Below are 18894 nucleotides of genomic sequence, written 5' to 3' on the forward strand. Positions count from 1 at the left end.
AAAGGAAGCTACCAGAAGATTGCTTTACTGAAATGCAGTAAAACAGGAGTCCAACACAAGAGGTAAAGGGAATTGTGAGGATGCAGAGAAGTCCAGGGATGGCAGCTGTGTACAGGCAAAACAGCCAGCAGTACAGTCCACAGTAAAAGAAAGAAAGGCTTCAAGGGGAGAAAATGGAATTGATGGAAGCCTTATAGTGTGACTGAGTGAACAAAATGTGTATTGAGAAACAGATTATGTGGGAAGAATTAGTGATAGGTACAATATATAAAAGGCATAGTCATCTAGGGGGAAGGCAAAGCAATGATTAATACCAGGAAAAACAAAAAGTCAAAGGAAACAAAGTCATGTGACACACAGGTTAGCAGTATACATTTACTCAGTCAAAATAATTCAATACCAAGTACTATATCCACTGAATTGAAAAAGTGTGATTTCAGCAATTTAAGAGGGTAAAAGGAGGTGAATGAGGAGGAAAATTAAAAAGACTTCTGCTTTGTTAAAAGTTTAACACTATTTGGGGCTGGGGTCGTGGCTCAGTGGTAGAGCACTTGCCTAACGTGTGAGGCACTGGGTTGGATTCTCAGCACCACATATTAATGAATAAAATAAAAATCCATCAACAACTAAAAAATAATAAAAACGTTTTACACTATTTGGTTATGCACATGTTACTTTGATTAAAAAATTAAAAGTAAAGAGAAAAAAATGAAAATATACAAGGTCTGTACAGCAGCTAGCAAGAATATTCATTTGCCTGAAGTCAAAAGTTTGGCCAGGATATGGACAAAGACTAAAAGGTAGGTGGAACTTAGATTATGAAGGACTTTAAATATCATGCTGAGGACATTTGAAATGCATCTGAGGAAAGTTAAAGAGGTTTCTAAGCAGAAAAGTTATCGGAAAGATACTTTAAGCTAATTTGGCCACTATGTACAGAATGGAGTGAGCAGACCCCACACCAGTTACTGTAAAGTTCCCTATGTGATCAGACTCATATCTACCGTTCTAGCCTGGTACAACTGTCCCTCCAGTCACAATGGCTGCCTTGTTCTTCACACGTGGCAATCTTATTCCTTTTTTGAGCCTTTACACTTAACTGTGCTCTCTGAAATATTCTTCCCCCAGATCTCATAGCTGCTTTCTCATTATTAACTCAGATGGAAGAGGTCTTCTCTGGTCACCCAGAATCCTCTTTCTCCTGTCACTATCCCATCACTTCGTTTTATCTTCTTCTTAGCATTTGTAAGAAGTTAAATAAGTTAATAAGCCTGTGAGCTTCCAGTGGCTTGAAGGTCCTAAGGGCAGACTTGTCTGTCTTGCTACTGCCTTCACGTGCAGCATACCTTGCAGTGTAATGGGCACTCGATATTTATTTAATGAATGAAAAACTAAGGGATGAGGGCATCTGTTAGGAACCGACCTTGCATCTAGGCATTGAGATTAGAAGGATAAACCAGAACTTGATCTTATCCTGTCCTCAAGGAGCTCAGTTAAGTAAACCTCAATGACAGCAGCTGTGCTTCTAGCAGATTCTAAAGGGCTTGTTGAGGCCACTCTCCTCCAGATATCCACAGTCTGATCTTCAGATTCACCCTCCTCCCCCAGACCGTCTCTGGGGACCAAAGCGACTCCTGCATTCCACCCCTCCAGGGATACAGGAAAGCCACCAATCCCTCTGTGAGGGCCTGGGACCCGAGCGCCAGAGGCAAGCGCCGCCGCCCGAAGGGTGGGCGGGGAGTCGGCAGGCCCGGCCCAGGCCGGGCAGTCAGCGGCGAGGCCAGCGCGGCTCTGCGGCGGCCAGAGGCGGGGCCGCGCCGGGGCGGGGCCCGGGCCGGGGGAGGGGAGCGGGCCCGGCCGCAGCCCAGAGCCGGGAGGGCCACGGCCACCGGAAGAATCTCTGTGGCCAGCCGAGCCCGGAGAGTGGGGAGCGGAAGCAGCGGCGGCAGGCGGCGCTGGGACCCGGGAGAGGCCGGAGAACAAGGGAGCTGGCGCCGCGGCCGGCCGCCGAGCGGGGCTGAGCCGCTGGGCCGCGCCGAGCGCCGCCGCCGCCCGAGAGGCCCGGCCCGGCCGCCCTAGCAGGCCGCGCGCGGGCCACCCGGCCCGAGGCCGGAGCCATGGGCGAGACCAAGATCATCTACCACCTGGACGGGCAGGAGACGCCGTACCTGGTGAAGCTGCCCCTGCCCGCCGAGCGCGTCACCTTGGCGGACTTTAAGGGCGTTCTGCAGCGACCCAGCTACAAGTTCTTCTTCAAGTCTATGGACGATGATTTCGGGTGAGGACGGCCCCGGCCTGGCCTCCGGGGAGCCCCGGCGCTTGGCTTCCAGGGGCCGACGCGGCCAGTTTGGACTTCCCTGGCTATGTTGACTTCTATCCCCACTCGCTGCAAAGAGGCGACTCGATCCATTGGAGCTCCTCTCTGCTTTTGGGGGGTTGGAGTTCCAGTCCTTTAGAGACTCCTAATTCTCCTCTCGGGTGTGGGGAGCGTCGTCCGAGGCCCCCAAAGCCATTTAGTTCCTGCCAGTCAAGCCCCTCACCTCCCTAGAGGCCAGTGGCCCACATAGACAGACACACCCCCCCCTCCACCCAGTTCCAGAGTCTTCAACCCTCTTCCTTCCAGGGAGCCTCCTTTTTAACATAGTTTTGGGGTATTTGGCTCCGGCTTGCCTTCCCTATCTTTTCAGCTCCACAACCCAGAGCCATATTTGGTCCCGCATCCAAGGGCTATGCTGTGGGAACTGGGGAAAAGGGGAGTTGAGGGTGCTCCGCCAGGCTGGAAGCTAGGGCCTGCAGACCTTATGTTTATTTACCGCCCATGTGGGCTGATGGGGATGATGTGGGCTGAGCAGAGTGCCTGCCCCTGAGAAAGAGACCTCACTAATCCAGGTGGTGATCTTCCTTCCCAATTTTTCCTCCAGATAGTGGCTCAGGGAGAGACATTGGAAAGGGCCTTAGAGCCTGAGTGGAAACGCCAGGAAGAGCCTCTTGGCATTCTCCATGTTCCCCTCTCTGGTGGGGGTCTTCCCCTCTGCCCAGCTACAGGGCTTTAGACAGGCAGAGTTTGGAAGCAGCCACTGCCCCTTTAAGAGGGGTTGGAATGTTGCAGCCGGAAGGTTCTGTAGCAGCTGGCCTGGGAGGGGGAGCCTGGCTGATCCCCCCTCCCTCCAACTCCCAGGGGACTGGGGGAGGGGGAGGCCCCCACACTAGCCTGCCCTGCACTAACTGGGCGCTGGGCCTGGAGGCCACTGGGAAGGCCTCCTTGGTCCTCCAGGCCTGAAGGCTGCCTCTCCAGCCCTACCCTGAGGCCCGCATTGCTCTTTGCAGCTGAGGCCTCAGAGCTGAGTCAGGGGAGATATTCTTCTCCCCAGTGTTCTTCAGCCTGGCTCTTCTCCCCAGACCCAAGCCCTCCTGGCATCAGGGAGTAAAGCACCTTCTGTCTGCTGCCTGGCATGTTTTTTGTCCCCTTCTCTCCTGGAACTCAGAATTGGATGAACCCATGAAATCGTATTGTGAAAGTGCTTTGTACAGTGGGGAGTATACTAGGTAGTTTCTTTCTATTCTTGGTTCTGTTGTTCTTCCTACCCTGGAGTGGGGGCTCCTAGTGTGGTGATGATTGTCTGGTTTCAGTCTGAGGCAGACATGCCTGATTGGAAGACTGTAAAGAGAATCAGTCAGGAAGCTTTGGAAATCAGGAGGTGGGTACTTCAGCTTGGCAGGCAGAAAAAAATAGGGTCCGAAAGGACTGATGCTGCCTTGGGGTATAGGATGGGAGAAAGTCATTCAGAGCCCTCTATGCTGGGACCAAATGCCTTGAAGAAAATTGAAATAGGTCTGTATCAACATCCCCCATCTTGCCCCTGCCTTCTAAGCGGACCATTCTGTGCTGCCTCCCACTCTCCCATGGCTTCTGTTAAGCCGGACCTAGCTGCAGTTATTAGAGGCCACTCATTACATCCTCTTACGGTTTATTTAATATTGTTCTTCAAATTTACTGTTAACCCTCTCTTTTTTTTCCTAAGCTTGACACAGATCTCATTTTCTGTTTATATTTCTTTCTAAATTTTGTTATAAGTAAACATTGATCTAAGCAATATTTATCATGTACCCCCTGAAGTTATCTTGCATACATCAATAGTACTTGAAGGATATTAGAGTTGACTGTTTTAACCTTAAAGGATATTAGAGTTGACTGTTTTAACAGGATTGAGAATAATGCTAAAAATAAAGTGGAGAAACTGGGCATTGTGGTGCATGCTTCTAATCCCACCAACTGGGGAGGCTGAGGCAGGAGGATTGCAAGTTGGAGGCCATCCTGAGCTAGCAAGACCCTATCTCAAAATAAAAAAGAAAATGAACTGGACATGTAGCTCAGTGGTAGAAAAATAGGACATTGATGGATTAAACGATTTTAGCCCCAGAAGGGTAAATGAGTAGGAGACCTGGTAGGGCTATCTGGTCACAGAAAACTAGCCAAGGAGTGTATATACAGTGTGTTTATTTTACAAACTTTTAAAAATGGTGCTTACACTGTGCCAGACACTGATCTAAATTCTTTGCAAATCTTTACTCACAGAATCTTCATGATAGCCCTATGAAATAGTGGTACAAACCCCTATGAAATAGGTGGTACAAGTGAGGAAATTAGAGCACAGAATGCTTAAGTAACTTGCCCAAGGTCACACAGCTAGTGACAGAGCTTGACTGACATCAGTAATCTGGCTCCAAAGTCTAAAACCTTAGTCACACAGGTTTTTTGTAGGTATGATTGTTATCACCATTTTACAGATGCTCCTTTTCTGGGAGATGGTGGATTTGGCAAACTGGGGAGGTGGATAGGGCTACCACTTATTGAGCCCACACTAGGGACCTCTGCTGACAGGAGGGAAAGAGCATTAGAAGAGAAAGACTGCTGTCCCACCAACAGTCTCTCTTCTCCAGGCTTACCCTCTGAGGTTAGGATGTGAGATCTGAGGACCCCTCCAAGTCCCATCTGACCTCCACAAGTGTTTGTCAAACCCAGGGTAGACCCAGCACTCTTATGTGGAGTAATGGAAGAAGGATAAACATTTTCAGCACTAAGGAGATGGTAGATAAATAATGGGGTCCCCACTGCTAATCTGACCTTGAACTGTGGGAGGGGGTACCATAGTAAGTTAGAAAACTGTGTTGCTTCCTCTCCATATCACCACTGCTCTGTCTCAGGACCTTCTGCCTGGGACACTCTTCCCCTGTCTTCTCTAGGTTCAAATCCCTCATCCTTACATCTCTACCCAGTTACTAGCCGTCTCTGACACCTAAGTAACACTCAGCAGATGTCTATCCAGTAGACACACCTGTTGCTTTGAGGCTCTAACTTCTCCCCTCTTGCAATATGCTTACCAAATCTACCCACTGGATTGTAACCTCTCAGAGTCTAAGGCTGGCTCCAGGCCTGGTGCTTCATACAGTTCTGTAGTATCATGGGACCTAAAGCCCACTGGGCTCTTGATGAAGCTTGAGTGTGCGTGTGATACTAGGATGGAACCCAGGGGTGCTATACTATACCACTGAGCAACATCCCCACCCCTTTTTAATTTTTTTTTAATTTTGAGACAGGGACTTGCTAAGTTGCCAATCCTGGGCCTGCACTTGTGATTCTCCTGCCTCAGCCTTCTGAGTAGCTGGGGTTACAGGCATGCACCTCTGTACCTGGCTCAGCAAAAGCTTTTTATTTGGATGAACGATGAATGATGAGAAGATTTGTTTGGTCCCTGCTTTTACAAAATTACACCTAGTTAGAAAGAGAGTGTGAATCTCACCAAAAGTTGGTAGAGTTAGTAACTAGTTTTATTATATGCCTGACCATGCATTTAAGAATCCCACTTACTAGGACAAGTCAAAGCCTTGGAAAAGTTAGGATGGGAGGGCTAATAATGGGAGGAAATTTGAATGTATATTTGTCTGACTCCATTGGGGGATGGGAGACAGGTGTTAAAGAATGAGACTGTGGGGCCCGGGTACATGAGTGCTATGGAACCCTGAGCCATTCAGCTCTATGGTAGAAGAGTACAGGCTGTCTGAGGTCCCTCAAAGCTGCTGAGGATCAGCTAATCACTGTGAGTCAGCAGAGCCTTGGCGACCTGTCGGTGACCCCCAGAAAGAGAGGAAACATCTGTAGTGTGGAGCAGCATGGTGGGGCCTGCTAGGGGAGGTCGGGGAGACTCAGCAGCAGTTTCCCACACAGGGAGACCCTCTCCAAAGTAGGACATACAGTCCATGCACATGCACCCCCTTTTCCTTTCAGCTTTGGCTCTCATGTGAGTCTGCTTGGGGTACCCTCTGGCCAGATTGGTTACCTCTCTGTCACTTCTTTCCAGCCTATTTTGTCTCTAGGCTCTCTGCCATCATGAACCAGAGGATAATGATTTGGGCTGTTTTTTTAGGGTCACTGTGGGGTTGGAAATGGTGGGGAGCCAGAGCTAGATGGGAGGGAAGAGGGCAGGCTTGGCCTGGGAACTTGGCTTTGAGTCCAAGAATGTGAGCATCGTAAGGAGCCAAGCATGTTCCTGACTCTAGGCAGAAGCTGCTCTAAGAATGAGGGAGGAGTGGTCTTCCCAGCCTCCTCCCTCGCTGTCATCCCTCTCTGCTCAAATGTACCATGTGTTTGACAGTCTTGACAGTCCTCAAACTTTTCCATTCTCTTCCCTGCCCCAAACCTAGCTATGTTTGACTTCTTACCTCACCACATTCCTCAAACCAAACTACAAGCCATGACCACATCCCATACCCTGCATGCCCCATTTCAGTGTCCCCTCACCACCTACCTCCTCATAAACCCATGCTACCTTTATCATTGCACAGGAAAGAATGTATAAATGTATCATTGCACAGGAAAGAATACAGTGGGAAGAGTGTAGGTTTAGTATCAAATGAGCCTGTGATTGAATTCCAGCTCTAACATCCATGAGCTTCATGACCCTGGATAAGACACTGAATGTCTGTCAGTTTCCTTATTCATGAAATATGGATCATATTGTCTACGTATGAGACTGATGTGAAGATTATATGTTCTAAATATAGAGATAGAAGCTGGTATAATAGGTAAGAATAGAGACTTTAGAGTCAGGCTGACCAAGGTTCAAATGTGAGCTCTTAGTGTACTAGTAGTGTAAGTTTAGGTGAATTACTGAACATATTGAACCTGGTTTCCCATCTGCCCCAACCTCATAGCATTGCAGTATTAGATGAAATGATATAAGTAAAGCACCTAGCAAAATGCTCAGCCTATTATGCTTGCTTAATAAATGAGAGCAGTTGTTACTATTAGTTATCTTGATGGTATATGGAAGATGTTTAGTAAACACCTTCTCCCCTTATTTCTTAATTTCCTAATCTCCTTGTCTATACCTCCCAGAACAATGTCAGGATTCCAAGTTGTAAAGGGAAGATCAGTAATAATTGTATCCTTTTTGTTTGTTTGTTTAATTTAATTTTATATTTTTTTATTTGGTTGTAGTGGTCACAACACCTTTACTTTATTTATGTATATTTTTTAATGTGTTGATGGGGATCCAAGCCAGTGTCTCATGCATATTTGGCATCACACATATTTGGCAAGCGCACTACCACTGTGAGCACTACCATCTGTGGTGCTGGGGATTGAACCCAGGGCCTTCTGCATGCAAGGCAAGCACTCAAACCAACGAGCCATATCCCCAGCCCCCAATTATGTCCTTTTTTAAAAAAATATTTTTTAGTTGAAGATGGACACAATACCTATATTTATTTATTTTTATGTGGTGCTGAGGAGTGAACTAGGCGAGCGCTCTACCACTGAGCCACAACACCAGCACAATAATTGTGTCCTTTTTCCCAATTTGGGACTCTGAGGAAAAGAGAAAGTCCAGCCCAGGGAAGCCACATTGAGGTTGGGTAAAGCACTTTGGGGGTTATAGGAAATGGCATGTTCTCTAATGACTTAGAGGATGCTCCAGAAAGATAGCTGGCCCAAACAGAGCTGGTGTCTTCCTGGTGGTGCTAAAGAGATGTCCCTGGGTCACCTCCCTTATTCCCATTTGTACAGTCTTATGCTGGTAGCTTAAATCACAGTTTAGGATGGAGTACAACTGGGATTGCGAGGACCTTCCATGTACATGCCAGAAAGTTCTCTCTGACATCCCTCTTTCCCTACAGAGTTGTGAAGGAGGAGATCTCAGATGACAATGCTAAGCTACCCTGCTTCAATGGCCGCGTGGTGTCCTGGGTAAGGAGGCCTCAGTCTCTATCTGCCTGCATGCCTGTGCTGGGTTGAGGGAGGGAAGGCATCACTGAGATCGTAGCTGGGAGTTTTATGCTTCAGTATCTGAATTTTCCTTTAGTTTTCTAACTGAACTATTTCTCACCCCAGCTTTCTCAACTTTAATGAAAAGTGGGAGTGGTGGGAAGGGATGAAGGGAAGAGACAGAAACACATGTGGAGATAAAAATATCTCCTATGCCAGTAAGATACCTGCTGTTACCTGGTGACCACTGCCTGGGACCACCGACCCTTTTCTCCATCCCCCACTCTGCTTGAGCAACCCATGCCTCCAAGAGCCCCCTCAACTTGGTTCTGGGGCCACTCCTCACCTCAGCTGCCCTTGCATAGTCCTGTCTCTTCTCCCTGCTTCATTCTCCCAGGCCTTCATGCCCTGCCAGAAGCCAATTCCCCATCCCCATCTCCCTGGTGCCCCCTGTCACATAGATCTCACTCAATGTCTCCCCATCAGCTGGTGTCAGCTGAGGGCTCACACCCAGAGCCAGCCCCCTTCTGTGCTGATAACCCATCAGAGCTGCCACCACCTATGGAGCGCACGGGAGGAATCGGGGACTCCCGACCCCCATCCTTCCAGTGAGTATGAGCCGAGAGTGGGGAGGGCCCATGGGAGAGGACTGCATCAGCTCAGCCCAGGGCTGGGGGAGGGAACCCCCAGCCTGCCCCCTCCTCTACCAAGTCCTCTCTTCCCTGCAGCCCTCATGCTGGTGGGGGCAGCCAGGAGAACCTGGACAATGACACAGAGACAGATTCCTTGGTATCTGCCCAGCGGGAGCGGCCACGTCGGAGGGATGGCCCAGAGCATGGTGTGTCTTCCCAAATAGGATTGCCTTCCCTACCCCTACTCCTTTTCCACATCTTTCCAGTCCCACCTCTCTGCCCTGTGTCCTGAGCTCTGGCTATGCCTAGCCCCAGAGTAGCCTCTGGCCTGCGTCTCTCACCTCTTTTCCCCTGAACTAAGCATAGTGTGAACACAGCTGCCTCCATCTCCTGCAGCAACCCGGCTAAATGGAACTGCAAAGGGGGAGCGGCGGCGAGAGCCTGGTGGTTATGATAGCTCGTCTACCCTTATGAGCAGTGAGCTGGAGACCACCAGCTTCTTTGATTCAGATGAGGAGGATTCTACCAGCAGGTGGGGCTTTAGTTTCATGGGTACTGTGGGGCAGGTGACCCCAAGGAGCCCTAAACCCTGAGGATACTGGCTCCTGGGAGGGATGTGGGCTTTGTGTTGGGCACCTGGGCCAGCCTGGTGGGGAACGACTGTGGGCCCCACAGGTTCAGCAGCTCCACAGAACAGAGCAGTGCCTCACGCCTGATGAGAAGACACAAGCGGCGGCGGCGGAAGCAGAAGGTCTCACGGATTGAGCGGGTATGGGGCCTGGGATGCTCAGGATGGGTGGGAGCAGATTGTGAGCCCTTTCCAGGCAGGCTCAGCTTGTTCTTCCTCAGAACCCTTCCCTTTGGTTCAGCATCTAGAACCATAGAGGGTGAGGGGAGTAGTGCTGAGGAGGAACCAGGTAGGAACAGTGAGTTCCTGCCACCCCCACCTGCAGCTCAGGGCCTCTGTCTCTTCCAGTCCTCATCCTTCAGCAGCATCACAGACTCTACCATGTCTCTCAACATCATCACAGTTACTCTCAACATGGGTGAGTCTGGGGAAACAATACTCTTGAGCACCTACTGTATGCCGGACACTGGGCAGGCATGAGGGGTTCTGGGAGACACAAGATTTGAACTTTATCCTCAAAGAGTTCTCTTGTATAAACATTAGCTGAAACTTAACACAGATCACTTCAGTACCTCATGGTCAGAGCTATGACAGATATAAGCACAGAGAGCTGTGGAAGCAGAAATGGCACCAGGGAAGCCTTCTTGGAGCAAGTGGTTTCTGGGTTTCCTGCCCCTTGCCATCTTTAGTCATTGCATCCTTGCTCTCTAGTTTCTGCCCTAGGTATTCTTTGTTTTTTCCCCCTGCTTTTGGTTGTGGTCTTGGGAAATGAACCCTGATGTATGCCAGGCAAGTGCTCTACCACTGAGCTATATCCCCAGGTCTCACTGAATTGCTGAGGCTGGTCTTGAACTTGAGATTCTCCTGCCTCAGCCTTCCAAGTAACTAGGGATTACAGGTGTGTACCACCACACCTGGTTCCAACAGACTGTATAAAGGAGACAGCTGGATGTAGTGAAAAGAACCCAATTTGAGAACTTAGAAATCTGAGTTTGAATTCTGCCAGTTATTGGCTTAGAAAAGTCACTTAAATTCACTAAACTTCACTTGCGTGATCTGTAAAATGAGACAAAGAGTCTCTGCACCACAGCCAGCAAAGATTGAATGAAATCATGGGTAAGTGCACTATATATACAGTGCCTGATTTTGGTTTAGTACATGTCAGTTTTTGTCCCTTTCCACCCTGTTCTAATAAGGTGTTGGTAATTTGGATAGGACTCTTGCCCCTCTCAAGCTGTTAAATTACTTCCTATAGAGAAGTATAACTTCTTGGGCATCTCCATTGTGGGCCAAAGCAATGAGCGTGGTGACGGAGGCATCTACATTGGCTCTATCATGAAAGGTGGGGCTGTGGCTGCTGATGGACGCATCGAACCAGGAGATATGCTGTTACAGGTATCATTGCCCACCCTGGGTGGTGGTGTGGATAGAGGGTTGGGAGGAGTCCCTGCCCTCTGGAGGAAGACTTCCTGACCCACAAACTCAGCTCCCCTGCCCCTCTCCCCTGCATAGTCTATTACCCAACTCCTGGTCCTCTTTCTTAGGTAAATGAGATCAACTTTGAGAACATGAGTAATGACGATGCAGTTCGGGTACTACGGGAGATTGTGCACAAACCAGGGTATGAATGGAATAGAGCACTGGGGAGGATGGGGTAGACATTTCTGGTTATCATGCAAGAGGCTTGGTCTGGCCTCCACACATTCTACCCTCAATCTTTGTTTTCAGGCCCATTACCCTGACTGTAGCCAAGTGCTGGGACCCAAGTCCACGTGGTTGCTTCACATTACCCAGGAGTGAGTAGATGTGGGGGGAGCTCGTTCTTAAAGCTGATATCGAGCATCTGTGAGCCCTTTCCCTCATTTCTGCTGTGTTTCCCTGAACCCCCACACCTGCCTGTTGGGCCCAGAAGTGGTCAGGGTGAGCAGCCTGTGACTCCTCATCCTCCCTGCAGGTGAGCCCATCCGGCCCATTGACCCTGCGGCCTGGGTCTCTCACACTGCAGCCATGACGGGCACCTTCCCTGCCTATGGCATGAGCCCCTCCCTGAGCACAATCACCTCCACCAGCTCCTCCATCACCAGCTCCATCCCTGACACAGAGCGTGAGTGTCTAACCCTGTTCTCTGGGCAGCAGACAGAGCCAAGTGGGAGGACTGATGAGGGGCAACGTAAGCACCCAGGAGGACCAGAGAGGGGACGCCACTCATTCCAGTTACCTCACACTGCGATTTCTCCCAGTGGGCACTTTATGGATCTTCACTAAATATTGTTTGCTTCTGAACCTGCATTGAGCACCCAGGGAGCCTCAGTTTCCTCTTGTAAAATGGGACTATTAATATATACTTTACCAGGTTCCTATGGGTTCAATAAGAAGCTATAAGTGAAGCACCATTGGTATGTGGCATAAAGTAAGCATTATGGCTTACTAAATGGGTGCCATTTTTATTATTATACATGTAGGCATTGTGCTAAGTACCTTCCTTTATGTAACTGAACTCAAATATCCTTGTAAATAGATATTAAAATCCCCATTTTTATGGAAGAGAAAACTGAGTGTCCAAGAAATCAGTAATTTGTCCAGGATTGATCTGTAATTATTGTTTGGTATAGCCGGAATGCAAATTCTTATTTACCTAACTCCAAAGTCCCTTTCTGCCTCACCATTCTGCCTCCCACCCCCAGGCCTGGACGACTTCCATCTGTCCATCCACAGTGACATGGCCGCCATCGTAAAAGCCATGGCCTCCCCTGAATCAGGGTTGGAGGTCCGAGATCGCATGTGGCTCAAGATTACCATTCCTAATGCTTTTATCGGTGAGAAAGCCCCATGGAGGGATGAAGGATTGGGTGGGAAATGATCAGACAGGGCAGGCCGGGGGGTGGGGGACTCAATAACTCCTTTGGGCCACTCCTTTGAGCTGGAACCAGCCCCAGCCTCATAGCTTCTATGAGGCCAGCTGAACCCAAATCAGATGGGCCTCCCAATCAACTGGCAGCCTTATCCTCAGGCTCAGATGTAGTAGACTGGCTATACCACAATGTCGAAGGCTTCACTGACCGGCGGGAGGCCCGCAAGTATGCCAGCAACCTGCTGAAAGCTGGCTTCATCCGCCACACTGTCAACAAGATCACCTTCTCTGAACAGTGCTACTACATCTTCGGAGACCTCTGCGGCAGTACGTGTTTCACTGACCTTCTTGCCCTGCCTCCTGGTTGGGAATGGGGAGTGCCCAGGGATATGGCAGCAGACTCCAGGGAACATAGATGGGGCTCAGCAGAGCTGGGGCCTGATTCAAGGCCTGAGATTTCTGTGGTGGAAACAGTCCTATCTAATCTCTTCACCTGCCCCACACCTCTTCTTGGGCCTGGCATGCTCTAAGTGCATGTTCTGTGCCTGACAGTGTTGGTAGTTTCTAAAAGTATTATCTCACTCTCTTGTTGGATCCTCATAATTCCCCCAGAAGCAGGGAGGATTACTATCCATGTTCTCAGATGAGGAAACAGATTTCTCAGTGGGAAATAGTCTGCCCCAGGTCTCACAACTAGTAGCATAGGTGTTAAGCCTCAGATCCAGTTTCTTCTCACTACCTGGGCTGCCTGCCCTGGGTGTGTGGTACTTCAGAAACATTTTCTCAGGGATGCTAAACAGAGTACCTGCCCTTGGTCTCTGAACCAAGGAGGATCTGGAACTGACTAGGGTAGGATCTGCCTCAGACCCCTGAAGGCAGGCTGTGCTATAGGATGAAGCTGGAGAAGCTGTCAAGACCAGATGGCAGAGGATTCTGTAAGCCATACCAAGGAGTTTTGACTTGATCCTGAGAGGGCACAAAAACAGTGCAAGTTCTTAAGTAGTAGAGGTCTACAAGGAACCTCCTTTCTCTTTAGCCTGTGGATAATCCTTAGGGTAAGGAGTTCTTAGAACAGGATAGCACTGCTCAGGGCTGGGAGCTGAGGTTCCACCCCAGAAGCAACCTCTGCCCAATAGTGCCAATAGGTATCTAAAGCTAACTCTTAAAATGCTTCAAGTTAGGGCTGTAGTTGTAGCTCATTGGTAGAACACTTGACTAGTATGTGTGAGGCACTGGGTTTGATCCTCAGCACCACATAAAAATAAATAAAAATACTGTGTCCATCTACAGCTTAAAAAAAAAAAATGCTTCAGGTTAGGTTCTAGGCACTAGAATGTTAGAATGACTGATCCTTCAGAACACAGTCTGTGGGAGGAGAGTAGGATCCCTAGCCCTTAGCAATTCAAGTATGGCCCTGTGGAGTAGTGATAGATGCATAAAATTTTGGAATTTGGCAGTTCTATGTTCAAATCCTAGCTTCATCCTTACTGTGTGAGGTAAGAGTAAGTGATCTAGCCTCTTAGAGTATCTGTAAGATTCTGTAAGATAGAGATCTCATAGGAATTTTTTTTTTTTTTTTTTTTTTTTGAGAATAAGATATATGCTCTTAGTGTAGTGTATGGCTCGTGGTAAATATTCTATAAAAGTTGTCCATGTTTATATATTTAATTGATTCCAAAATGCACTCTTTTTTTCATATTTCAATATCTGAAATTGGGGTACGTCTTGTAATCAATAGCTTCTTAGATTCATTGAAATGTGGTTATTATTTTCATCATTAGCAGAACTAATCCCTGACCTTCAACCTCCAGGGACACCTAAAGCTTCCAAGGCAGCTATGGCCTTTGCTCAAAACATTGTTTCTTCCCTGGGCCTACCCGGATCTTCCAACCAGGGCCCCAGGCCACCCAAGGCCCAACTCAGGGTGATGCTGATAGAAGAGCCTTTGCCTTCTCATTTGGCCAAAGCTGAGAGTGTAGCAGTGTGGGGGCCTCAGTTTCTCCCCAAGAGCACACAATTACTTCCCAGGACAATAGCATGCAGGATAAAGTTATCACCAGCTCTTTGGAAGTGAGCAAAGAAAGATTACTGTTTCCCTCTACCCTGCCTCATACTGCTGCTGTCCATTTGACGGATTGATAGCTTGGCTGGCAGGTTCTACAGGCCACCTCAGAGCCCCTCTTCCAGATTTTTCCTTGCAAGGCTGGGCTGACTCACCTGAGGGCTTGGAGGAAGAGCTCATTTGTATGAGCTGTAGGACTTATAGAGGTGGTGTGTGAGCAAGGGGTATCCCATTATGCTCACTTTAAGGTAGTTCTAGCATTGACACAGGCAGCCTGGCTCTTAAGGAACACACAGTTTCTCCCAGGAAGCCAGAATCATGAAATAAGTGATGATAGAATGAGTTGGTGCCAGGCCAGAGGTACCCATGTTGTTCTGTCTGGCCCTTCCCACTTTATGACCAGCCACACCCGAGCAGTACCAGGAAAATGTGATAAAGGCAAGGGTCTTCTATAAGGGGCCTCTAAAAGGCCCCATGTTCTGGGCTTCATATATATATATATATATATATATATATATATATATATATGGACAGGGTAAAATTTCACTACCATTTCCCCAAACTGCTCCCTGTTTCTAACTAATGACCTCATCTGGAGAGGTAAAGAGAAAGCAAGCAACTCTTAGTTTCTGTTCTACCTATAATTTAAGTTGACCTCAGGCTGCTCTTTTAACTTCTCTGGACTTGACTTTCCTTATCTGGAAAAGTGAAGAATTCCTGTATGGGTCGTGGCAGTCTTTGAGGGAGATGTAGTGCTGTGTGGTATGCTTAATGAAGCACAGGTGTGCAGTACCTACAGAATGTCTTCCACATTCCCTGACCTAGGACCCTCTAAGTGAACAAAAGAGAAAAAGGCTGAATAGCAGTCTTATCCCTTCTTTCAGTCCACCGACAAGGAAGGAGAGAACACTACAAATTTAGAAGGATTCTCCCAGATTCTGGAAGTTGGATATTGGGATTGACCCAGAATCTTAAATGATAACTTGGGTTTCCTGAGGAGGGTCTCCGGGGCTGTTGAGGTAATGGCCAGGAGTTGTGCAGAAAGGGTGAGCTCCCTGGCTTGTGCCATACCTACTCCCATTCTGACCAGAAACTACCAGTGTTGCCTACCACCTAGGCCAGGAACTCCTCTCCTGATCAAGGAGTCCAGGGGACAGGGAATAGACTTGGCTTACCCAGCCTTTCCTCCACAGACATGGCCAACTTGTCCCTCCACGACCACGACGGTTCCAGCGGTGCCTCTGACCAAGATACGCTGGCCCCTTTGCCACACCCGGGGGCTGCCCCTTGGCCTATGGCTTTCCCTTACCAGTACCCACCACCCCCACACCCCTACAACCCCCACCCAGGCTTCCCGGAGCTAGGCTACAGCTATGGTGGGGGCAGCGCCAGCAGTCAACACAGTGAAGGTAATTACGGCGGAGGGAACCATGGAGGGAGCTACAGGTGAGTCCAGGGTGTCAGCTCTGAGTGCTCCCAACCCCGGCCCTGCTTATCCTCCACAGGCAGTCGGAGCAGTGGCTCAAACCGTAGTGGCAGCGATCGCCGGAAGGAGAAGGACCCAAAGGCTGGAGACTCCAAGTCCGGCGGCAGCGGCAGTGAGTCGGACCACACGACACGCAGCAGCCTGCGGGGGCCACGAGAGCGGGCACCCAGTGAGCGCTCAGGGCCCGCGGCCAGCGAGCATAGCCACCGCAGCCACCATTCACTGGCCAGCAGCCTGCGCAGCCACCACACGCACCCAAGCTATGGCCCTCCAGGAGTGCCCCCTCTCTACGGCCCCCCAATGCTGATGATGCCCCCGCCGCCTGCAGCCATGGGGCCCCCAGGAGCCCCTCCCGGCCGCGACCTGGCCTCGGTGCCCCCAGAACTGACCGCCAGCAGACAGTCCTTCCGCATGGCCATGGGAAACCCCAGTGAGTTCTTTGTGGATGTGATGTGAGCAGGGCCTCTCCCCCACTGCCATCCCACCCCGCACCCCGTCCCCCGTCCCTCTCTCCAACTGTCCGTCCGTCTTTTTTTACTTTGTCTGGTACCTGAAAGGGAAATAAATGCAACTAAATCCAGGCGCGCTAGCTAACTGCTCGCTGGGCGCAGCCAGGGCAGGGTGTATCTACCAGTCAGCTCTGCATTCCCTAACCCGGCTCTGGCCTAGCTTGTTCCCTCTGCTCACTAACCTTAGGGGGACTTCCCAGGATCCTTCATGTCCCCGAGTCCTCACTTGCTGGTGCTTACTTCCCTCTGCCCCATCCTCACACACTTTAGAAGCTGACCCCAGTGGTGTCCTTGGGGGGTACCCCCTTCTCCCTTTGTTCCCCCTTCATTCATTCAGCTACACCATCCTGGTTTTAAGTCCACCCTCTCAAGCATGTGTGCAAATCTCTTGATTTTGCCCCACAGTACTGACACCAAAAAAGTCACTTCATCTGCCCTAACTCTCCCCTGCCTGCTGCCTCAGTCCTGCACCTGAGCTATAGTCACCCTTCAGTAGCTATTCATGCTGTTTACCCCTGCCTGTACCCATTCCTAATCAGAAGCCAGAAGGCCCCCTCAGGTGCTGGAGCAGCTAGTGGCTTCCAGAGAGCATCTCTGCTGGATCCCTTGCTCCTATGCCTGACCCGTGTGCTGGTTCCATCAGACCCTAACCTTACTAACTGGCAGGCTCATCTCATCTCCCGGCTGAAACATTTCTTTTCTTTCTTTTTTCCTCCCCCAATTTTCCCTTGGCCTGGAGCAGCCAAGAATTTCGGGCTGTTTGACTTTCTGTGAACCCCCCAGCAAGGGGAGGCCCAGCCTCCGAGGAGACCAGGAACCCTGCTTCAGGAGCCCCTCGGGGCTTCCCAAGGATGTCCAGCCCCTACACCCACACTTCAGTATTTCTAGGCTTCTGGGAAGGGCCTCAGCCTTACCCATGCACAAGAACCCTGTTCTCTTTTCCATAGAATATTCTTCCCCTCTATATCTCTCCCCTACCCACCCTCTCTCTCTCACTCACACACACACAAACACACACACATATACAAATACACACAGGTGCCTATGCAAGTTCACTTAAGCCTCAGGGCTGGACCCTGCCCAGAGGGCTGGACCCTCTCTCCAAGTCCTTTCCTAGATAGTGGGGCTGGTCCCCTGACTTTCCTCTCCCCTTACTCATAGCCCTCAAGCCACATATCCCCAACATTTTCCTACCTGGATAAGCCTATAAGCTGAGTCTCAGGCTGGGCTCAACAGAGAACTCTCCAGGTAACTGACAGGCCATCTCACACATACCCCAACACACACACACACACACACATACACACCCACTTCCCAGTTTGCATACACTCCAGGAACCCATAGGCCAGTTGGGAGTTGGGCAAGAGGGCTTCCAGGACTTTCAAACAGAGTTCCGGTTTTGTTTTTTTTTTTAACCTTATTCTTCACTTTAAACAAATCACACTTTCTCTTCTAGCCTCTGCTTTAAATTCTCCTGACTTGCCCAGGCTCCCATATTTTTAGGGACAGGGTGTCAAGAGTAATATGAAATCCTTAGCCCAGGTTTTAGGGCAAACCAAAGTAGGGGCATTTTGACATTCTTTCATACAACAAATACTTCTGGGGTTTTAGTGAACAAAGTGCTGTGTTGGACACGTGACTCAATCTTGCTTGCCTTCTGGAAGCTTTGAGTTTACTCCCAACCAGGCTGTGGCTTCTTCTAGCCACCACTACAGGGCCATCTCCTGTACTCCTCTAACTCTGCCTCGTCTTGCTTTGTTGAGAACACCTCCACTATACTATACCTTCAGTGTCAATTCTTACATTGTTCCTTCTTTGGTCCACTTCTCTTTCTTCTGTATTTTTTCCCAAAATGGTCTCATCAATCCTGATGTCCTCAATTGCTGCTGATATGCTGGTGATTCCCAAATATATAACCCCAAATTCCCTCAATCTTCAGATCTGTATTTTTATTAACCACGGAACATCACCACGGACATGTCTATATGGACTCAAGTCATGTCCCCAACCAAGTGTGTTGTGTTCCTTTTGAATTCCAGTCCTGGTGACCATCACAATCTAGACAGGCACACCAGTCAGAAACATTTACAGGCTTAAATTCTTTCTTGTATCTTACCAGTCAGCATATCACATCTTTTCCACTCCAACAATCTTTCTTGAATTTGGCCCTTTCTTTCCCCTTTACCTCTAATTTACCAGAGCCTGGGATTTGGAGTCATATTGTTCTGGGTTTGAATTCCAGCTCTATTTCCTTTTGGTTGCGTGATAGGAGAGTTATTTAACCTCTCTGAGCCTCAGTTCTCTCGTATGTAAAATGATGATAATAATACCTACCTCACAGGGTTGTTGTGAGGATTTAAATTAGATATTGTACGAAAAGTGCCTAGCACAGTGCCTGGCACATGATAGAGTAGGTGCTCAATAAATGGTAACCATTATTATTATTATCATGATCATTATTAT

General features: G+C 49.1%; 1 protein-coding gene across 1 annotated transcript; it reads left to right on the forward strand.

The window, feature by feature from the left end:
• The first annotated feature begins 1854 nt into the window (after nt 1-1854).
• On the forward strand, nt 1855-18867 carry DVL3 (dishevelled segment polarity protein 3). The gene is made up of 16 exons (XM_081301074.1): nt 1855-2278; nt 8176-8245; nt 8750-8871; nt 8992-9101; nt 9292-9427; nt 9571-9664; nt 9872-9941; nt 10779-10918; nt 11068-11144; nt 11252-11319; nt 11478-11627; nt 12208-12339; nt 12534-12701; nt 15630-15845; nt 15942-16352; nt 17174-18867. The coding sequence occupies exons 1-16, from the start codon at nt 2118-2120 to the stop codon at nt 17203-17205; spliced, it is 2157 nt and encodes a 718-aa protein (XP_081157200.1). The 5' UTR covers nt 1855-2117; the 3' UTR covers nt 17206-18867.
• Nucleotides 18868-18894: the final 27 nt, after the last annotated feature.

Source organism: Spermophilus citellus (assembly GCF_964194105.1).
Source record: "Spermophilus citellus genome assembly, chromosome: 7".
Lineage (NCBI taxonomy): Eukaryota > Metazoa > Chordata > Mammalia > Rodentia > Sciuridae > Spermophilus > Spermophilus citellus.

Bases quoted from the DNA above. Each gene is read 5' to 3' on its own strand.
- DVL3 (XM_081301074.1), top strand. From the start codon at position 2,118: ATGGGCGAGACCAAGATCATCTACCACCTGGACGGGCAGGAGACGCCG. The intron at 9,102-9,291 runs GTGTGTCTTCCC...CATCTCCTGCAG, and splicing joins GAGGGATGGCCCAGAGCATG to CAACCCGGCTAAATGGAACT. The intron at 11,145-11,251 runs GTATGAATGGAA...CTTTGTTTTCAG, and splicing joins GAGATTGTGCACAAACCAGG to GCCCATTACCCTGACTGTAG.